The sequence below is a fragment of the Protomyctophum bolini genome (assembly GCF_963924005.1).
Source record: "Protomyctophum bolini genome assembly, chromosome: 20".
In the NCBI taxonomy this organism is placed as follows: domain Eukaryota; kingdom Metazoa; phylum Chordata; class Actinopteri; order Myctophiformes; family Myctophidae; genus Protomyctophum; species Protomyctophum bolini.
The window spans coordinates 25,308,162-25,323,426 of record NC_137881.1 but is presented as its reverse complement, the minus strand read 5'-3'; the positions used below and the strand labels follow the sequence as shown (position 1 = coordinate 25,323,426).

The 15,265-nt window shown below is 42.7% G+C and overlaps 1 protein-coding gene across 1 annotated transcript in view; it reads right to left on the bottom strand.

Annotated features, from left to right (window-relative positions):
• The window catches only part of LOC308335277 (retinal guanylyl cyclase 2-like), a gene marked incomplete at its 5' end in the record, with an annotated part of 34,378 nt that overhangs the window by 17,163 nt on the left and 1,950 nt on the right, over positions 1–15,265 (bottom strand). The window contains 11 exons of the mRNA XM_080792295.1: positions 220–339; positions 3,515–3,599; positions 4,344–4,428; positions 4,864–4,960; positions 5,318–5,434; positions 5,609–5,740; positions 6,464–6,768; positions 7,222–7,339; positions 7,554–7,733; positions 8,073–8,201; positions 10,720–10,956. Of these exons, the coding sequence (XP_080648421.1) occupies positions 220–339; positions 3,515–3,599; positions 4,344–4,428; positions 4,864–4,960; positions 5,318–5,434; positions 5,609–5,740; positions 6,464–6,768; positions 7,222–7,339; positions 7,554–7,733; positions 8,073–8,201; positions 10,720–10,956 (1,605 nt within the window). The remainder of the gene's footprint in view (positions 1–219; positions 340–3,514; positions 3,600–4,343; positions 4,429–4,863; positions 4,961–5,317; positions 5,435–5,608; positions 5,741–6,463; positions 6,769–7,221; positions 7,340–7,553; positions 7,734–8,072; positions 8,202–10,719; positions 10,957–15,265) is intronic.

Below are 15,265 nucleotides of genomic sequence, written 5' to 3'. Positions count from 1 at the left end.
TGCGACGCTCTATACTAGGCTCCAGGTATACATGCAGGTCGGTTGCATCGTCTTAATAGGTCACCTATACTGGTGATGATTGGTCGATAACATTCCAAGCTTCCAAGTTTTCGTCAGTGAAAAAAGATAGTCGATGATTTGTTTTTGTAATTTTTGTTTTTGTTTTTAAGTCTTAGTGGTTCTCAAGTGACCCTGGAGGCCGCGTGCCGTCACTCTCACCTCGTAGTGGATCACGTTGGAGATGTCGTGCGTGGGGGGCGTCTCGATGGCGACGGAGGACACGCTGTGCACGAGCTTTGACGTTGTGACGCTGGTGATCCGGCTATCGTCTCCGCCTTTCTGCACGCAGACGGGTAGAGGAGGAAAAGTAACTATGAGTACATTTGCTTAAGTATACTGTACTGCACTTCAATACAATTTTGAGGCATTTCTGCTTTACGTGAGTATTTCCACGTTCCAATATACTTTTACTTCTACTCCACTACATCTCAGATCCAAATGTTGTATACTTATGTACTACTTAGTAGAGCAAAAGTATACGAACAATGTAGTAGAGTCTACTACACTTATTTGAAAACTTTAGTTACGTACGTAGATTTATTTTAGATTATTATTACAAAACATATACATTAGCCTATATAAAGTACATTTCACCCACGCAGAATGTCCAATTTCACAAGTTTTCAAATGTGTAAAATGTACAAAGATCCTGTACAGCCATTTTCAAATAGCTTAAGTATAATATACTTACATAGATTAGCCATTTCAGCCCTGTACATTACACAGGGCTGAAGTGGCTATTAATGTATGTTTTGAAATTATACTTATAAATACATTTGCGTTAAATCCACACCCCGCGTGGCATAGATATGAGCGCACTGTCAGGTGCGCAAACTTCTAGTAATCTGCAAAGTAACAAGCAACTAAAGTTTTTTTAATTATTACACTGTAGAATTTGCTTCTGCGATGTAGTGGAGTAGAAGTAAAAGTATTGCAAATCTGAAATAGTTCAGTAAAGTGAAAACAAAGACCTGAGAATTGCAATTACGTGCAGTACTTGAGTACATGTATACATACTTCAGCAGGAGCGAGGTGAATTTAGCTTTCCACCACTGGCTAGTAATGCTACCGTCGTACAGTGACGGCAGTCAGTTGGGAAAATGGGAACACAGTGCACTGACCCTGGTGTAAAGCATTGGGAACAGAACACAGTGCACTGACCCTGGTGTAAAGCATTGGGAACAGAACACAGTGCACTGACCCTGGTGTAAAGCATTGGGAACAGAACACAGTGCACTGACCCTGGTGTAAAGCATTGGGAACAGAACACAGTGCACTGACCCTGGTGTAAAGCATTGAGAACAGAACACAGTGCACTGACCCTGGTGTAAAGCATTGGGAACAGAACACAGTGCACTGACCCTGGTGTAAAGCATTGAGAACAGAACACAGTGCACTGACCCTGGTGTAAAGCATTGGGAACAGAACACAGTGCACTGACCCTGGTGTAAAGCATTGGGAACAGAACACAGTGCACTGACCCTGTAAAGCATTGGGAACAGAACACAGTGCACTGACCCTGGTGTAAAGCATTGGGAACAGAACACAGTGCACTGACCCTGGTGTAAAGCATTGAGAACAGAACACAGTGCACTGACCCTGTAAAGCATTGGGAACAGAACACAGTGCACTGACCCTGTAAAGCATTGGGAACAGAACACAGTGCACTGACCCTGTAAAGCATTGGGAACAGAACACAGTGCACTGACCCTGGTGTAAAGCATTGGGAACAGAACACAGTGCACTGACCCTGGTGTAAAGCATTGAGAACAGAACACAGTGCACTGACCCTGTAAAGCATTGGGAACAGAACACAGTGCACTGACCCTGGTGTAAGACATTGGGAACAGAACACAGTGCACTGACCCTGGTGTAAAGCATTGGGAACAGAACACAGTGCACTGACCCTGGTGTAAAGCATTGAGAACAGAACACAGTGCACTGACCCTGGTGTAAAGCATTGGGAACAGAACACAGTGCACTGACCCTGGTGTAAAGCATTGGGAACAGAACACAGTGCACTGACCCTGGTGTAAAGCATTGAGAACAGAACACAGTGCACTGACCCTGGTGTAAAGCATTGGGAACAGAACACAGTGCACTGACCCTGGTGTAAAGCATTGGGAACAGAACACAGTGCACTGACCCTGGTGTAAAGCATTGGGAACAGAACACAGTGCACTGACCCTGGTGTAAAGCATTGGGAACAGAACACAGTGCACTGACCCTGGTGTAAAGCATTGGGAACAGAACACAGTGCACTGACCCTGGTGTAAAGCATTGAGAACAGAACACAGTGCACTGACCCTGGTGTAAAGCATTGGGAACAGAACACAGTGCACTGACCCTGGTGTAAAGCATTGGGAACAGAACACAGTGCACTGACCCTGGTGTAAAGCATTGGGAACAGAACACAGTGCACTGACCCTGGTGTAAAGCATTGGGAACAGAACACAGTGCACTGACCCTGGTGTAAAGCATTGAGAACAGAACACAGTGCACTGACCCTGGTGTAAAGCATTGGGAACAGAACACAGTGCACTGACCCTGGTGTAAAGCATTGGGAACAGAACACAGTGCACTGACCCTGGTGTAAAGCATTGGGAACAGAACACAGTGCACTGACCCTGGTGTAAAGCATTGAGAACAGAACACAGTGCACTGACCCTGGTGTAAAGCATTGAGAACAGAACACAGTGCACTGACCCTGGTGTAAAGCATTGAGAACAGAACACAGTGCACTGACCCTGGTGTAAAGCATTGAGAACAGAACACAGTGCACTGACCCTGGTGTAAAGCATTGAGAACAGAACACAGTGCACTGACCCTGTAAAGCATTGGGAACAGAACACAGTGCACTGACCCTGTAAAGCATTGGGAACAGAACACAGTGCACTGACCCTGGTGTAAAGCATTGGGAACAGAACACAGTGCACTGACCCTGGTGTAAAGCATTGGGAACAGAACACAGTGCACTGACCCTGTAAAGCATTGGGAACAGAACACAGTGCACTGACCCTGGTGTAAAGCATTGGGAACAGAACACAGTGCACTGACCCTGGTGTAAAGCATTGGGAACAGAACACAGTGCACTGACCCTGGTGTAAAGCATTGGGAACAGAACACAGTGCACTGACCCTGGTGTAAAGCATTGGGAACAGAACACAGTGCACTGACCCTGGTGTAAAGCATTGGGAACAGAACACAGTGCACTGACCCTGGTGTAAAGCATTGGGAACAGAACACAGTGCACTGACCCTGTAAAGCATTGGGAACAGAACACAGTGCACTGACCCTGGTGTAAAGCATTGGGAACAGAACACAGTGCACTGACCCTGGTGTAAAGCATTGGGAACAGAACACAGTGCACTGACCCTGGTGTAAAGCATTGGGAACAGAACACAGTGCACTGACCCTGGTGTAAAGCATTGGGAACAGAACACAGTGCACTGACCCTGTAAAGCCTCGGGTGGACGAAGGTGACGTCGGACAGCGCCAGCACCATCTTCTGGCGATGCAGCATCATCCTGATGGTTCTCCTGCACACAACACCAAAGCAAATTTAGATTTTAGTTCATTTTAGTCAAGAGTCTCCGTCACCCGGAATGTCTAGTTTTCGTCGACTAAATGTCATAAGATTTTAGTCGACCAAGTCTACAGTTGATTTTGTCGGCTAAATTTTATTATGCCGTCGTAATGGCTGATTTTACACTTGCTGAAAATACCCGATCTACAACCTCACAACGCGTCGCAGTTGTGAGCTTGTAGATCTGCTCTTTTCAGCATGCAACAGCAAGTGTAAAGTGACGTATACTGTATCTCTGTACCACTAGTCCCTTCCTAACACTTTAGTCTATTTTATATTTGTTGCCATTTAGTTTTCGTCAGTGAAAAAAGGTAGTCGATGATTAGTTTTTGTCATAATAGTCTTAGTCTTAGTGGTTCTCAAACTTTATCATTTATCAAGGATCGTACCATAACTCTATGAGAGTGTACAAATGGAACCAGTTTGCTTCCATGTATATACATTCTCAGAGTTACAGACCTGTAGGGTGCATTTGGGAAACCCTCATAGGGATGGTAAACCCCACCGAGTGGCGCGCTACGACTCCGAGCTTGTAGGTCTGCTATTTTTGAAAAGATTTTGAAGAATTCTTTTAAATTTTGAGGTCAGGCCTAAATGGGTTAAAATCCCTAAAGGATTCCCAACCATAATGGTTGTCAAAGTGCAGGGTCCAGGGACAGTGGGTGTATGTATGGACACTGGGAGTGGACAGTAATACCTGATGCCGTAGATCAGAGTTACAGCTAACGCAGTAGACAGCAGCGGCCCAAATATGATCCCAATGGCCGACAACGTGTCTACACCTGCAGGGGACGACACCGTGGACACGTTTGATGTATAGAGGAAAGTTTCAGTTACTGTATAATGTTTTGAGAGACTCTTACACACTGTGTGTGTGTGTGTGTGTGTGTGTGTGTGTGTGTGTGTGTGTGTGTGTGTGTGTGTGTGTGTGTGTGTGTGTGTGTGTGTGTGTGTGTGTGTGTGTGTGTGTGTGTGTACTGTATGTGAGTGTCATGCAGGTAGTCGGTGTGTGTGAGTACATTTGTACAGTACACAGAATGTGCTGAGTGCTATAGTGTTTCATGATAAATGCTTTTATTTTGTTCTTGCTTAATGTAAGTCGCTCTGGATTAAGAGCGTCTGCTAAATGCCTAAATTGTAAATTGTAAATTGTGTGAGAGTGCACACAGTACAGTATACAGTGCTGTTGTGTGTATACTACAGTATGAGAGCCTCACCCCCGGTGCAGATGACTCCCTTAGCAAACCAACAGGAGTGGTCCTCGCTGGGTCCGTAGCCACCGGGGAAGTTGATGTGTCTGCCCAGGAACCGCAGCTGGTTGACTTCCATATCGATCCTGTTATCAGTCAATTCAGTGATGCGTTCAATACCAGTTCACAGTAAAGAGTGGTTGGACACTGGTGCGTTTTTCTTTTTACGTGCTCCGAAATTCGCTCCAATATTCGGCCCGAGAAAAACGCACCAGTGTGCAAACACCTTTTACTGATATAATTTATGACAAGTAGCTTCTGTTGTTGGCTTTGTCTTTATGACACATTTTTCTGTAGTATTTTATGAAGTTACACAACCCTGCAGAAAATGTGGACGGATGTGGGAAATATTTAGATTGTTATTGCCACTGTAAGTACAGTTAAGTACAATCAATCGACATTGCAGTATTGATACTTTTACTTCAGAGACATACATGTACGTGGGCTTGAGTTCCCAGGACAGTCCATCTGTGTCCAACACCAGGTAGTTCATCATAGCAGCTCCAGATACACTGGTTCTGACGGGGTGACTGAAACCCTGCAACATGGAAAGTGTACTGTTATACTTTTACTTATACTCCACTACGGGTGTGTTCGGAAATTCGCACAGAGCGCCTTGGTGTCAGTGTTGATTTCGTCGACTAATACCAAATACTACCTTTTTTGCGCACGCGTGCACACACACACACAATCTCATACTAAATGTGTCTACCTGGAATGTGATGTTGCGTGCGTGTCTGGCCAAGGTCTCTCCAGTCAGTTCGTCACCTGACGTCCTCAAGCCCTGCACGGCGTGTGCCATCAACATGATGGAGTTGTAGATGGTGCCGAACAGAGGAGACACCTGGATGGAACACATATACGCCACGGTTAGAATAATTTGGGATTTTCAGTTTTTTGTTTAGTTTTGTCTTTTTGGGTCTCGAGCTAAAACGTTTCACTTTAGCTATTGAAAAATAGCAGATCTGCAAGCTCATAGCGTTGCACCGAGTTCCGCACTATGAGCTTGTAGAGCTGCTATTTTTGAAAAATCGTGAAAAATGTGGTGTAAATCTTTGAATACCAATATATATGCTTTCACAAACTCAAATCTTTGCTTCTGGGGAGGTCCCTGGAACAATTCTTTTTTCAGATGAGCTGCTTTAGTAGCTTAAGCTTAATGACTAGTATTAACATTTTATTCTCTTTTTTTATGTCCAAAATTCTCTCTCTTTTGTATTTAAGTCCAAGTATAACTAAATCTAATGTATTTGGAAAAAAAAAATTCAGGATTCCAATTCAAAAGTAGCAAAAATAGCCAATCTACAAGCTCAAAACGCTTCGCACCACAAGCTTTTTTTGCTACTTTTGTGTGACATAGAATGATTATGATTATGGAGTTCAATTATGGAGGTAAGAGTGACAGTACATAATGCAATGTGGCCCTCTGGAGTGAGTGTGGAAATACAGTGGCCCTCTCCATTATCAAAGTTACCCACCCCTGAGCTATAAGCTATAAACTATACTATACGGCAGCAAATGCCGAATAAAATAATTGAAGACTATAAAGAATGAATGATCATGATACCTGCGTCGGACACAGGTTCTTGGCCACCTCGCCCCGCCGCACGGCGCCCGCGAACGCATCGTAGAAGGACGTCCCGGGCGAGTCCACGGTCACGGTGAGCACGGCATCGTAGGCCCGGCGCAGCCGGGCGCTGTCCCTCGGGACGACGTGCGTCACATTGCGGTACGGAAGGCTGTAGAGCAGCGTGTCGTACGGCACGAACGCCAGCGAGCCGTCCTCCGTCATGCCCATGTCGTAGGCCGTCTCCAACAGCTGCCTCTGGAGGGGGCCGCCCAGCAGCACCGAGTGCATGCACAGGATGACCACTAGGGTGGGGCGAGGGGGGGAGAGAGAGGGGGGGGGGGGGGGGGGGGGGGGTCAGGGGTCACATTTTATGTTTTGGTCACGGACATACAGAAATGATGGTCAATAATGTTACCGGAACCTAATTTTAGCCTATACATTTTGTACACTGCAGAGTTAAATTAACTTTGATTTTACAATATAAATTGGGTCCCAGATATTGAAATCCCATTAAATGTAGGTCTGTCCCGCAAAAAAAAACATTTTAGTCGACTAAATCAATTGTAGACTTAATTATAGTCGACTAAAATCTTATAATAGTCGACTAAAACCAGACTAACACTAAAACATTCCAGGTGACTAAAATGTGACTAAATGAAAACTATTCAAGAGACTATAATTATATGACTAAAACTAAAATAAAAATGTGCTGTCAAAATCAACACTGACCACCGTAAAACATCCAGGACACTCACAGCGCATGTCTCCCATCGTGCGGATCTGGTCCAGGGCTGTTTTGACGCCGTGCGGTGTGTTCTCTATGAAAGCCACCGTTCGGACCGGCATGCCGCGACCTCTCAGAGAGTTAGCCAGCTGGATGGGAGACAGCATTGTCACGATCTGTCTGTTGTATGCTAAAGCAATAAGCCACAAGAAGTGTGAGGTTACCGTGTATTTTAGAACGGTGTCTCCAACCCAAGTTTCAGCTCCAACGAGGCAGCTGAGCTGTCATGTATACTTGATCAAATAAGCATGCATCGGGTACTTTTTTGTATAATAATTATATGTAAAACATTTTTGTTCATACCTTGGTGGCTGTTTCCACCCAGTGGTCCTCGAAGGAGGAGATGATGCCCACGTGGGCCCACCTGAAGTAGCGCATGAGGTTGGCCAGCACCTGGGCCGGCCGGGGCATGGAGTGGGCGAAGGTCGGGTGACTGCGGGTGTCGTCCAACTCATCGCCTACACAGCTCCAGGAAAACACAGGCTGGGGAGAGGAGAGGAGAGGAGAGGAGAGGAGAGGAGAGGAGAGGAGAGGAGAGGAGAGGAGAGGAGAGGTGAGGGGAGGAGAGGGGAGGAGAGGTAGGGCAGCAGAAAAGAGGAAGTATAGAAAATAGTTTTTTGTTGTTGTTTGCTTTTTACATGCAATGTATGTGACAAATATACAGTTATGCACCACGTTGACTATAGCTCTGGTCCATCCACTGCAGTGGTACGTGCTACTATAACACCAAGTGCATGCACACACACACACACACACACACACACACACACACACACACACACACACACACACACACACACACACACACCGCACTTACAGTACCTTGTTCCAGTCTTTGCCCACTAGTGACGCAGCATCACAGTATCCAGGGTTGATTGGTCCTATGAAGCCTGATGCCTTAGCATTGAAGCCCAGGTACGCTTCCAGGGCCTTGGACGTCTCACATGGCTCCTGCAGCCCAACAACAGTGACAGTTTACATTGGTCTAGTTTAGTCGACCACATTCTTTATGACATTTGCCTAAATCTACAGGTGATTTAGTCCACTAAAATCTGTTTTGGCGGGCCTTGCCTGGTTAGGAAAATAAATGGTGCTAAAAATGATTTATGCATACTGAGTCCTTAATTAATTTTATTTAGTCTATTATATATATTTTTTTACAGTAGGTGCACTATGAGAGCGGTTTTGAAGGATTCAAGGGATTCACATGTCTTAATGGCTTTTGGTATAGGGCGTTCCACATTTTGGTGGCATAGGAGCGAAATTAATTTAGTCCCTTGTTTGAGCCGAATCTGGGTTGCACATTGTTGAGTCAAAAGTCAGTAGTACTTGGCAGTAGTACTTGGCATCTAAAAAAGAACTACACTTCCCAGAGTGCAGCAGCAAAATGGCTGCTGCTCATTAGAAGCACCTGAAGAGGTTTAAAAGGGCATTTAAACAAACAGAGACCAGAGAGAAGAAGCTCCAAGTTAAATTCTTTCAGGAGTTGCCCCAAAGACGCAATGGTTTGTTAAATTGTTTATTTACTTGAATGTTTGAAATGCGGCTTAATCTCTTCATGGTCTAACTGCTACAATGTAAATTGGTTAAGGAACACATTGTAAAACACATTCACTGTGTAAATGGAAAAAAAAGAACACTCATCTTTTACTTTCTCTAATAACAACCTAAAACCTTGGTTGAAGAAATCTAAAGTTGTCCTTTTAAATTACAAAAGAATAATGACCATGTTGAAATCATTTACATTACTTTAAGAATTTAAAAGACTACTAAAAATGTGGACAGCTAATGATTCACCATGTTAAAGGTTTAAAAGGCCTAGCTGAGAAAGAGCTCATCTACAAGCTCAAGGATCAGCTATATTTCTTTGTTTAATTAAAATGGTTTAATTAAAATGGTTAATTTGCTTAAATGACTAATAAATTAGTGTTATCATTTAAATTAGTCATTGAGTTTTTGGATTGGAAAAGTGTTTTCATTTGTTTGGCAATGTTGTTGACCTTTTTGTTTTCCGTCTTTAAGGTTTACAACTACATGATTATTGAACCAATCAACAAGATGAAGCCAACCGTTCAAAAGAAACAAAGTTGGAAAATAAAACATTGGATTGAGTTGGAAATCTTGAGTTGTCTCTAGTCCTTTTGGAGTTGAACAAGAAATTAACTTGAGCACATGGTTTGTTGAACTCCCTCTGGTGTTGTCGTTGCAAGATGCAGTCTGTCGACTCGTCAACCCTAAGGCCCTGTGTGTAGTCTGTGTACACACATATCAGACGGCTATGCTCTGTGCCATCCGTTTTTCATGGCCACCTAAATGCTTTTCCAATGGAAGTCACGTGGTTTGACCAACACAAAGTGTTTGAGGGGGGGCAATGAAACACAGACGGCAGTCACGGCACAGAACATGTCCGTCTGTGTGTACAGGGCCTAAAACATTCCAGTCTGTCAAAATGGCCAGGGGTGAGGTGGGTTTGGGGAGTGGGGCCAAGTAGTAGCCTGGTGAAGCACTTGCATGTCACATCGTGGTCCTTGAAATGAAAACGGCTTGTCAGCTGATTCATAGGAACTTCAAAGTGCTGGTACTTTTGGCTCACATTTGTATTTTGCCTATTTCCTTGCGTTTAATTTGATCTATAGTATTCTACTTTGTACACACCCATACAGGCCACCTATTCCAGTTCTATTTTTCTGCATCCGGTGCAATGTAATGATGCAACTCCGAACATGGGGTACCGATTAGGAATTGCAGGCCGCTTCTATACAAATGCCTTCTAACTCAGCCATTCCCACACTTTAGAGATTTTTTTCCTAAATAAGCTTGTACATCTGCTATATCTAAAATGACAGACTCTTTTCCCTGTTTTAATGGGTTAAGATGAACATATGCTAATAGTAAGAGGAGCATATAGGGAGAGAGACAAGCCGACGACCTTCGGGGTTGCTTTCAAATCCATATGGCCACGATTGACAATTAACCTGTCTATAAGGCAAACATTTCAATTATGCTTTAAGTAGCATGTGACGTGTCAAGGGAGTTTATGATTCTGAATCCATTCCAAGCATTAGTTTTGCACGAAAAACACTCATTGGGCTAAAAGCGGCCATATAGCAGTCATCACAAATGTGGTCGGCGCATTTGGGCATGTTTTTAGCCTAATGAGAGTTTTTTTTTGTGCAAAACTAATGCTTGCAATGGATTCAGAATCATGAAAACTCCCTCGATTGACACGTCACACATGCTACTTACTGTAAATCATAATGGAATTTAGAAAATGTTGCCTTATACAGTAGGTTGTTAATGGTGGCCACATGGATTTGGCCCTAGCTAAATCATTAGAGCATGCCCTGTGCTACATCTGTGCAAACTTTGACACTTTTAGATGAATTAGCGTGAAATAATCCTATGCTCCAACTATATAACTAAATCAAGTGTGTGTGTGTGTGTGTGTGTGTGTGTGTGTGCGTGCAACCTGCAGTATGGTGTAGTCAAAGGTCTCGGCGTGGGAGAGCGAGGGGTCCCCGTTGATGTGGCTGACGGCCAGCTGCGCCGCCACTCTGGGCAGGGCCTTGGCGAAGAACGGGTCACACTGCCAGGGTCCCACCAGGCCCACCCTGAAGCCCCCCGCGGCGCTGACCACGGCGGGGCACGGCAGCACCAGGACCACCAGATGGAGGGCGATGACCCACAGCACGTCACCCAGGTAGGGCTGCAGTCAACAGTGGTGGGGAAAAAAGTACTTTGATGTTTGTTTTTAAAAGATTAGTTTTTGGCTTTTCTGCCTTTTTATTGATAGTTTCAAGTGAATATAGAAAGAGGAAGAGAGAGACGGGGAGAGATATGCAGCAATAAGCAGCAATAAAGGTTGACATGAACAGGACTCGAACACACGACAAGCTGTCAGGCCAGAGCCTATATGTGACATGCACCTGGACCACTAGGCCAGTGGGCGCCCCAAGTACTTGCATGTTGTTTTTGAGCAGTTTTTGAACATTCCAGGTGACTAAAATATGACTAAAACTAAATGAAGTTTAATTCTAAAGACTATATAAACTAAAGGCCAATGGCCCACTCCAGCCCTGTTTAACACAGTTCAGCGGTGTTCAGAAGACGTATAGTGTATGGCGGCTCAGTCAGCTACAGCAGGATAATCTGCTATGAACCCACAGCATATAACTTGACTGGATTATAATCCTCTGGTCTTATTCAAGCTGTTGGTTGTAATAGTGACACTACAGTATGCAGTATATATGACTTGCACAGTGTCAAGTTCAATGTAAACCACACATAATTACCATGCTAATTAACCACAAACATGTAACATAGGTCTGAAAGTCTAGACATACATGACTTGATTCAATTAAGCATGCATGAACAGCCTCGGCCCAGGACGCCCTCTGACAACAAGACATGTTGAAAATGCATGATCATCACTGAAAGTTTTTATTTTTTATTTGAGCCATCGACAGCCTTCCGCAGCTATATGCAATATGGCTATACATTATAGCATCATATGATTTACTGTAGAACTGAGTGGGCTTAATATCCACTCATCAGCGGTGGAAAGTATATTAATTCCACTCATTTTCAATATTTTACTATGTCAATAATTTGATGTACTTGTTGTACACCATGTTAATAATTTTTTTCAAACCTCCAGTTCTAGGAAACACAGAATGGGGGGGACTTTAAAAAATATATATACAGCTCTAAGGTATATTAATGACAGTAAAATGTTGAAAATGAGTGGTATTCCCCTTTTTTTTGTGATTTACTTGAGTATTTCCAATTTACAATAATTTTACTTCTACTCCACTGCATCTCAGAGGCAAATATTGTACTTTTACTCCACTACATTTATTTGAAAACCTGTTTAGTCACTATAGTTACTTTGATTATTATTACAAAACATACATTAAACACTTCAGCCATATATACATTTCGGCCATTTGGAAATCGCCAATCTACAAGCTCACAATGCGAGGTATTGTGAGCTTGTAGATCTGCTATTTTCAAAAGATTTTTTTATACATTTGAAAACTTGAAATGGGACATTCTGCATATAGTGAGTACTGTCTTTTTTGGTACTTTAAGTACATTTTGATGCCAATATACCTTTGTACTTTTACTGAAGTAGGCCTACTTTTTGAATTCCAGACTTTTACTTGTAACGAGTAGTTCTATATTGCAGTATTGATACTTTTAGTTAAGTAGAACAAGTGAGTACTTTTTCCACCACTGCCACTCGTATATCAAACATTTAAAAACAGTAGGCCTAAGTTAATTTAGGTCTATAGTCATTGCCTACCATGCGTCGATGAGATGGACACATCGTGTTGAACCCACAGCACAGGAATGGTGGGGTCATTTAATGAATCTCATCTCTTCGTTTTTAGTTTTCATCCAAAAAGAGAGTCCCGTTCGTTCCAGGAGATTGTATACGGAGGAAGCGCTTCATTGTAAAAGTAGGCCCTCCCTAGTGCCTGTAAACTTTGTGACTCGCAGGCGAGGGACTCGCATCGTGTGTGCGTTGTAATCCTGTGTGTGTGTGTGTGTGTGTGTGTGTGTGTGTCACGACCTAGCATATAGTACATGACACCCTATCGGATTATATCTAATCCAATCAATCATGGTTGGTTGGAGAAAGTGTGAGCAGTTTGAATAGACCACGGAACAGACAACTTGGGAGGAATCCCCATAGACCTTATGCAGACGGTGACCATCTTGCCATTACGGTAATGGCAGGGTATGTCTGGCAACTATAGCCGCAATTTGCCATTGACATCTGATACTGTACATCCAAACAGGAAAGTCCTATCTGATTGTATTAAACGACGTCAAATCTATTCTATCTGCAAATTGTTTGCTTCGTAAAAGTCCACTGTAGAAAGGTTATGCGCTGCTTTTTGTCAAGAAATTCCTTGCAGGTGATTATTTTTCTAAGTGCCAAAGTTTGGAAGTGCAAAGCAACATCCTGCTGCCTCCTGCATTATGTGCAAATTCAAAAGAGGTGGTACGCAAAAAGCAAGGCCGATCTTGCAATGCACACTTCCACCGCCCAATGTTATTTTTTACAATTAATCATTCTCTCTTTTCGGAGCAGGCCTGTTTTGCAGTGCATGAGTCCGTGACTAATACACTTGATATGTGAAAACATCTGAATTCACTGGCATCTCCTGTTAAAGCTCCACGTAGTATATCCATGGTGGAAAGTAACTAAGTAGGCCTACTACTGAATTGAATTCCAGACTTTTACTTGTAAGAGTATTTCTATATTGCAGTATTGATACTATTACACCACTGCACTGGACTGCAAAGTCACAGTATTCACTATTGGAGCCCAATGCAGTTGTTCTATTCTGGTTATGAATCGTCATTCTCCCATCTTGTACTTGTACTCTTGTACAGTTGTTCTGTTTTGCTTATGAATCTTTGTACTTGCCACATAGTTGGCAGCCATTCTTGTTTTTGCAGTGACTCAAAAGTTTCGACAGAAAGTAGTCGGATAGACCAATCAACACAGGAAAAAGAAAATGCATGATGGAGTTTTGCCTTCCAACGAACTAGCATTCCATCAAAGTATGTACTGTGTTGTCTGTGGAAGCAGGTTTGATTTACTGATCGCTCCATAACTCTGTCTCCATGGACCAGCTGGGTATAAGGAATGCATGCAGTAGAGTAGATTATATCTGTCTGCAAGTGTGTGTGTGTGTGTGTGTGTGTGTGTGTGTGTGTCCAGTGTTAGCCAATCTATATAACACTATGTGCAGTAAAACAGAATGGATGGAATTTCATTACAGATATCTGGAATTTATCCAGTTATTTTGTTAAACGTACAGCACCGCTCTGACAGCTAGAGGGCAGCAAAGTATGCACAAGCATTCATTTCATTTTAATTGCCAACGTTAATCAAGGCACTGACTGACTGAAGTTACCCATAGGGAATTTGACATCGATAAGTGAACAAAATAAAAACAGCAGTCAGAAAACAATGAAACAAGCATCATGACAGGGAGACTCGTAAAAAGCATGAAAACGCAAATAGAAAGCAGCGGTGGTGGGAAAAGTACTCAAATACCATACTTAAGTAAAAGTATCAATACTGCAATATAGAAATACTCTAGTTACAAGTAAAAGTCCAGAATTCTAAATCTACTTGAGTAAAAGTACAAAAGTATTGGCATCACAATGTACTTAAAGTACCAAAAGTAAAAGTACTAAACAAAAGGTCCCATTTCAAGTTTTCAAATTTATTAAAAAAAAAAATTGAAAATAGCCGATCGCAACGCATTGTGAGCTTGTAGACTATATTTTCAAATTGACTAAATGTATATGGGGCTGAAGTGGTTAATGTACAGTATATGTTTTGTAATCATAATCAGTAACTATAAGTAACTACATTTTCCAAATAAATGTAGTGGAGTAAAAGTATAATATTTGGATTCGCGGAGTAGAAGTAAAGGTATTGTATTGGTAATTGGAAATTCCCAGGTACAAATATCTCGAAATTGCACTTAAGTAAATGTACTTGGAACTTTACTTTCCACCACTGGAAAGCAGATTGAAGGAGAGTCCAGATGCTTATCATCACCACCACCACCACCACCATCATCATCACGTCAGTCTCTTGAGATGCCATGCATTTCACATTCACAACAACAGATGCACACAGAAGAGAGTGAAGGGATTGTTGCACAACCACGTGTTGTGTGAGTTGTTGCAGATCGAGGGAAACAACACATCACCGTTTGTTTAACAATGTTATTGTCCTTCCTTCGTGGGGGTCATTCTCATTGTCCAGCAGTGGTGGAAAGTTTACTTAAAAGTTCTGTATACAATGTTGAGGTATTTGTTCTTAATTACTTCCAATTTTCAATACTTTTACTTCTACTCCACCACATCTCAGATCCAAATATTATTGTACTTTTACTCCACTACAGTTATTTAAACACTCTAGTTACTATATAGTTACTTTGTAGATTTTGATTATTATTACAAAACACCCAATTACCCACTTC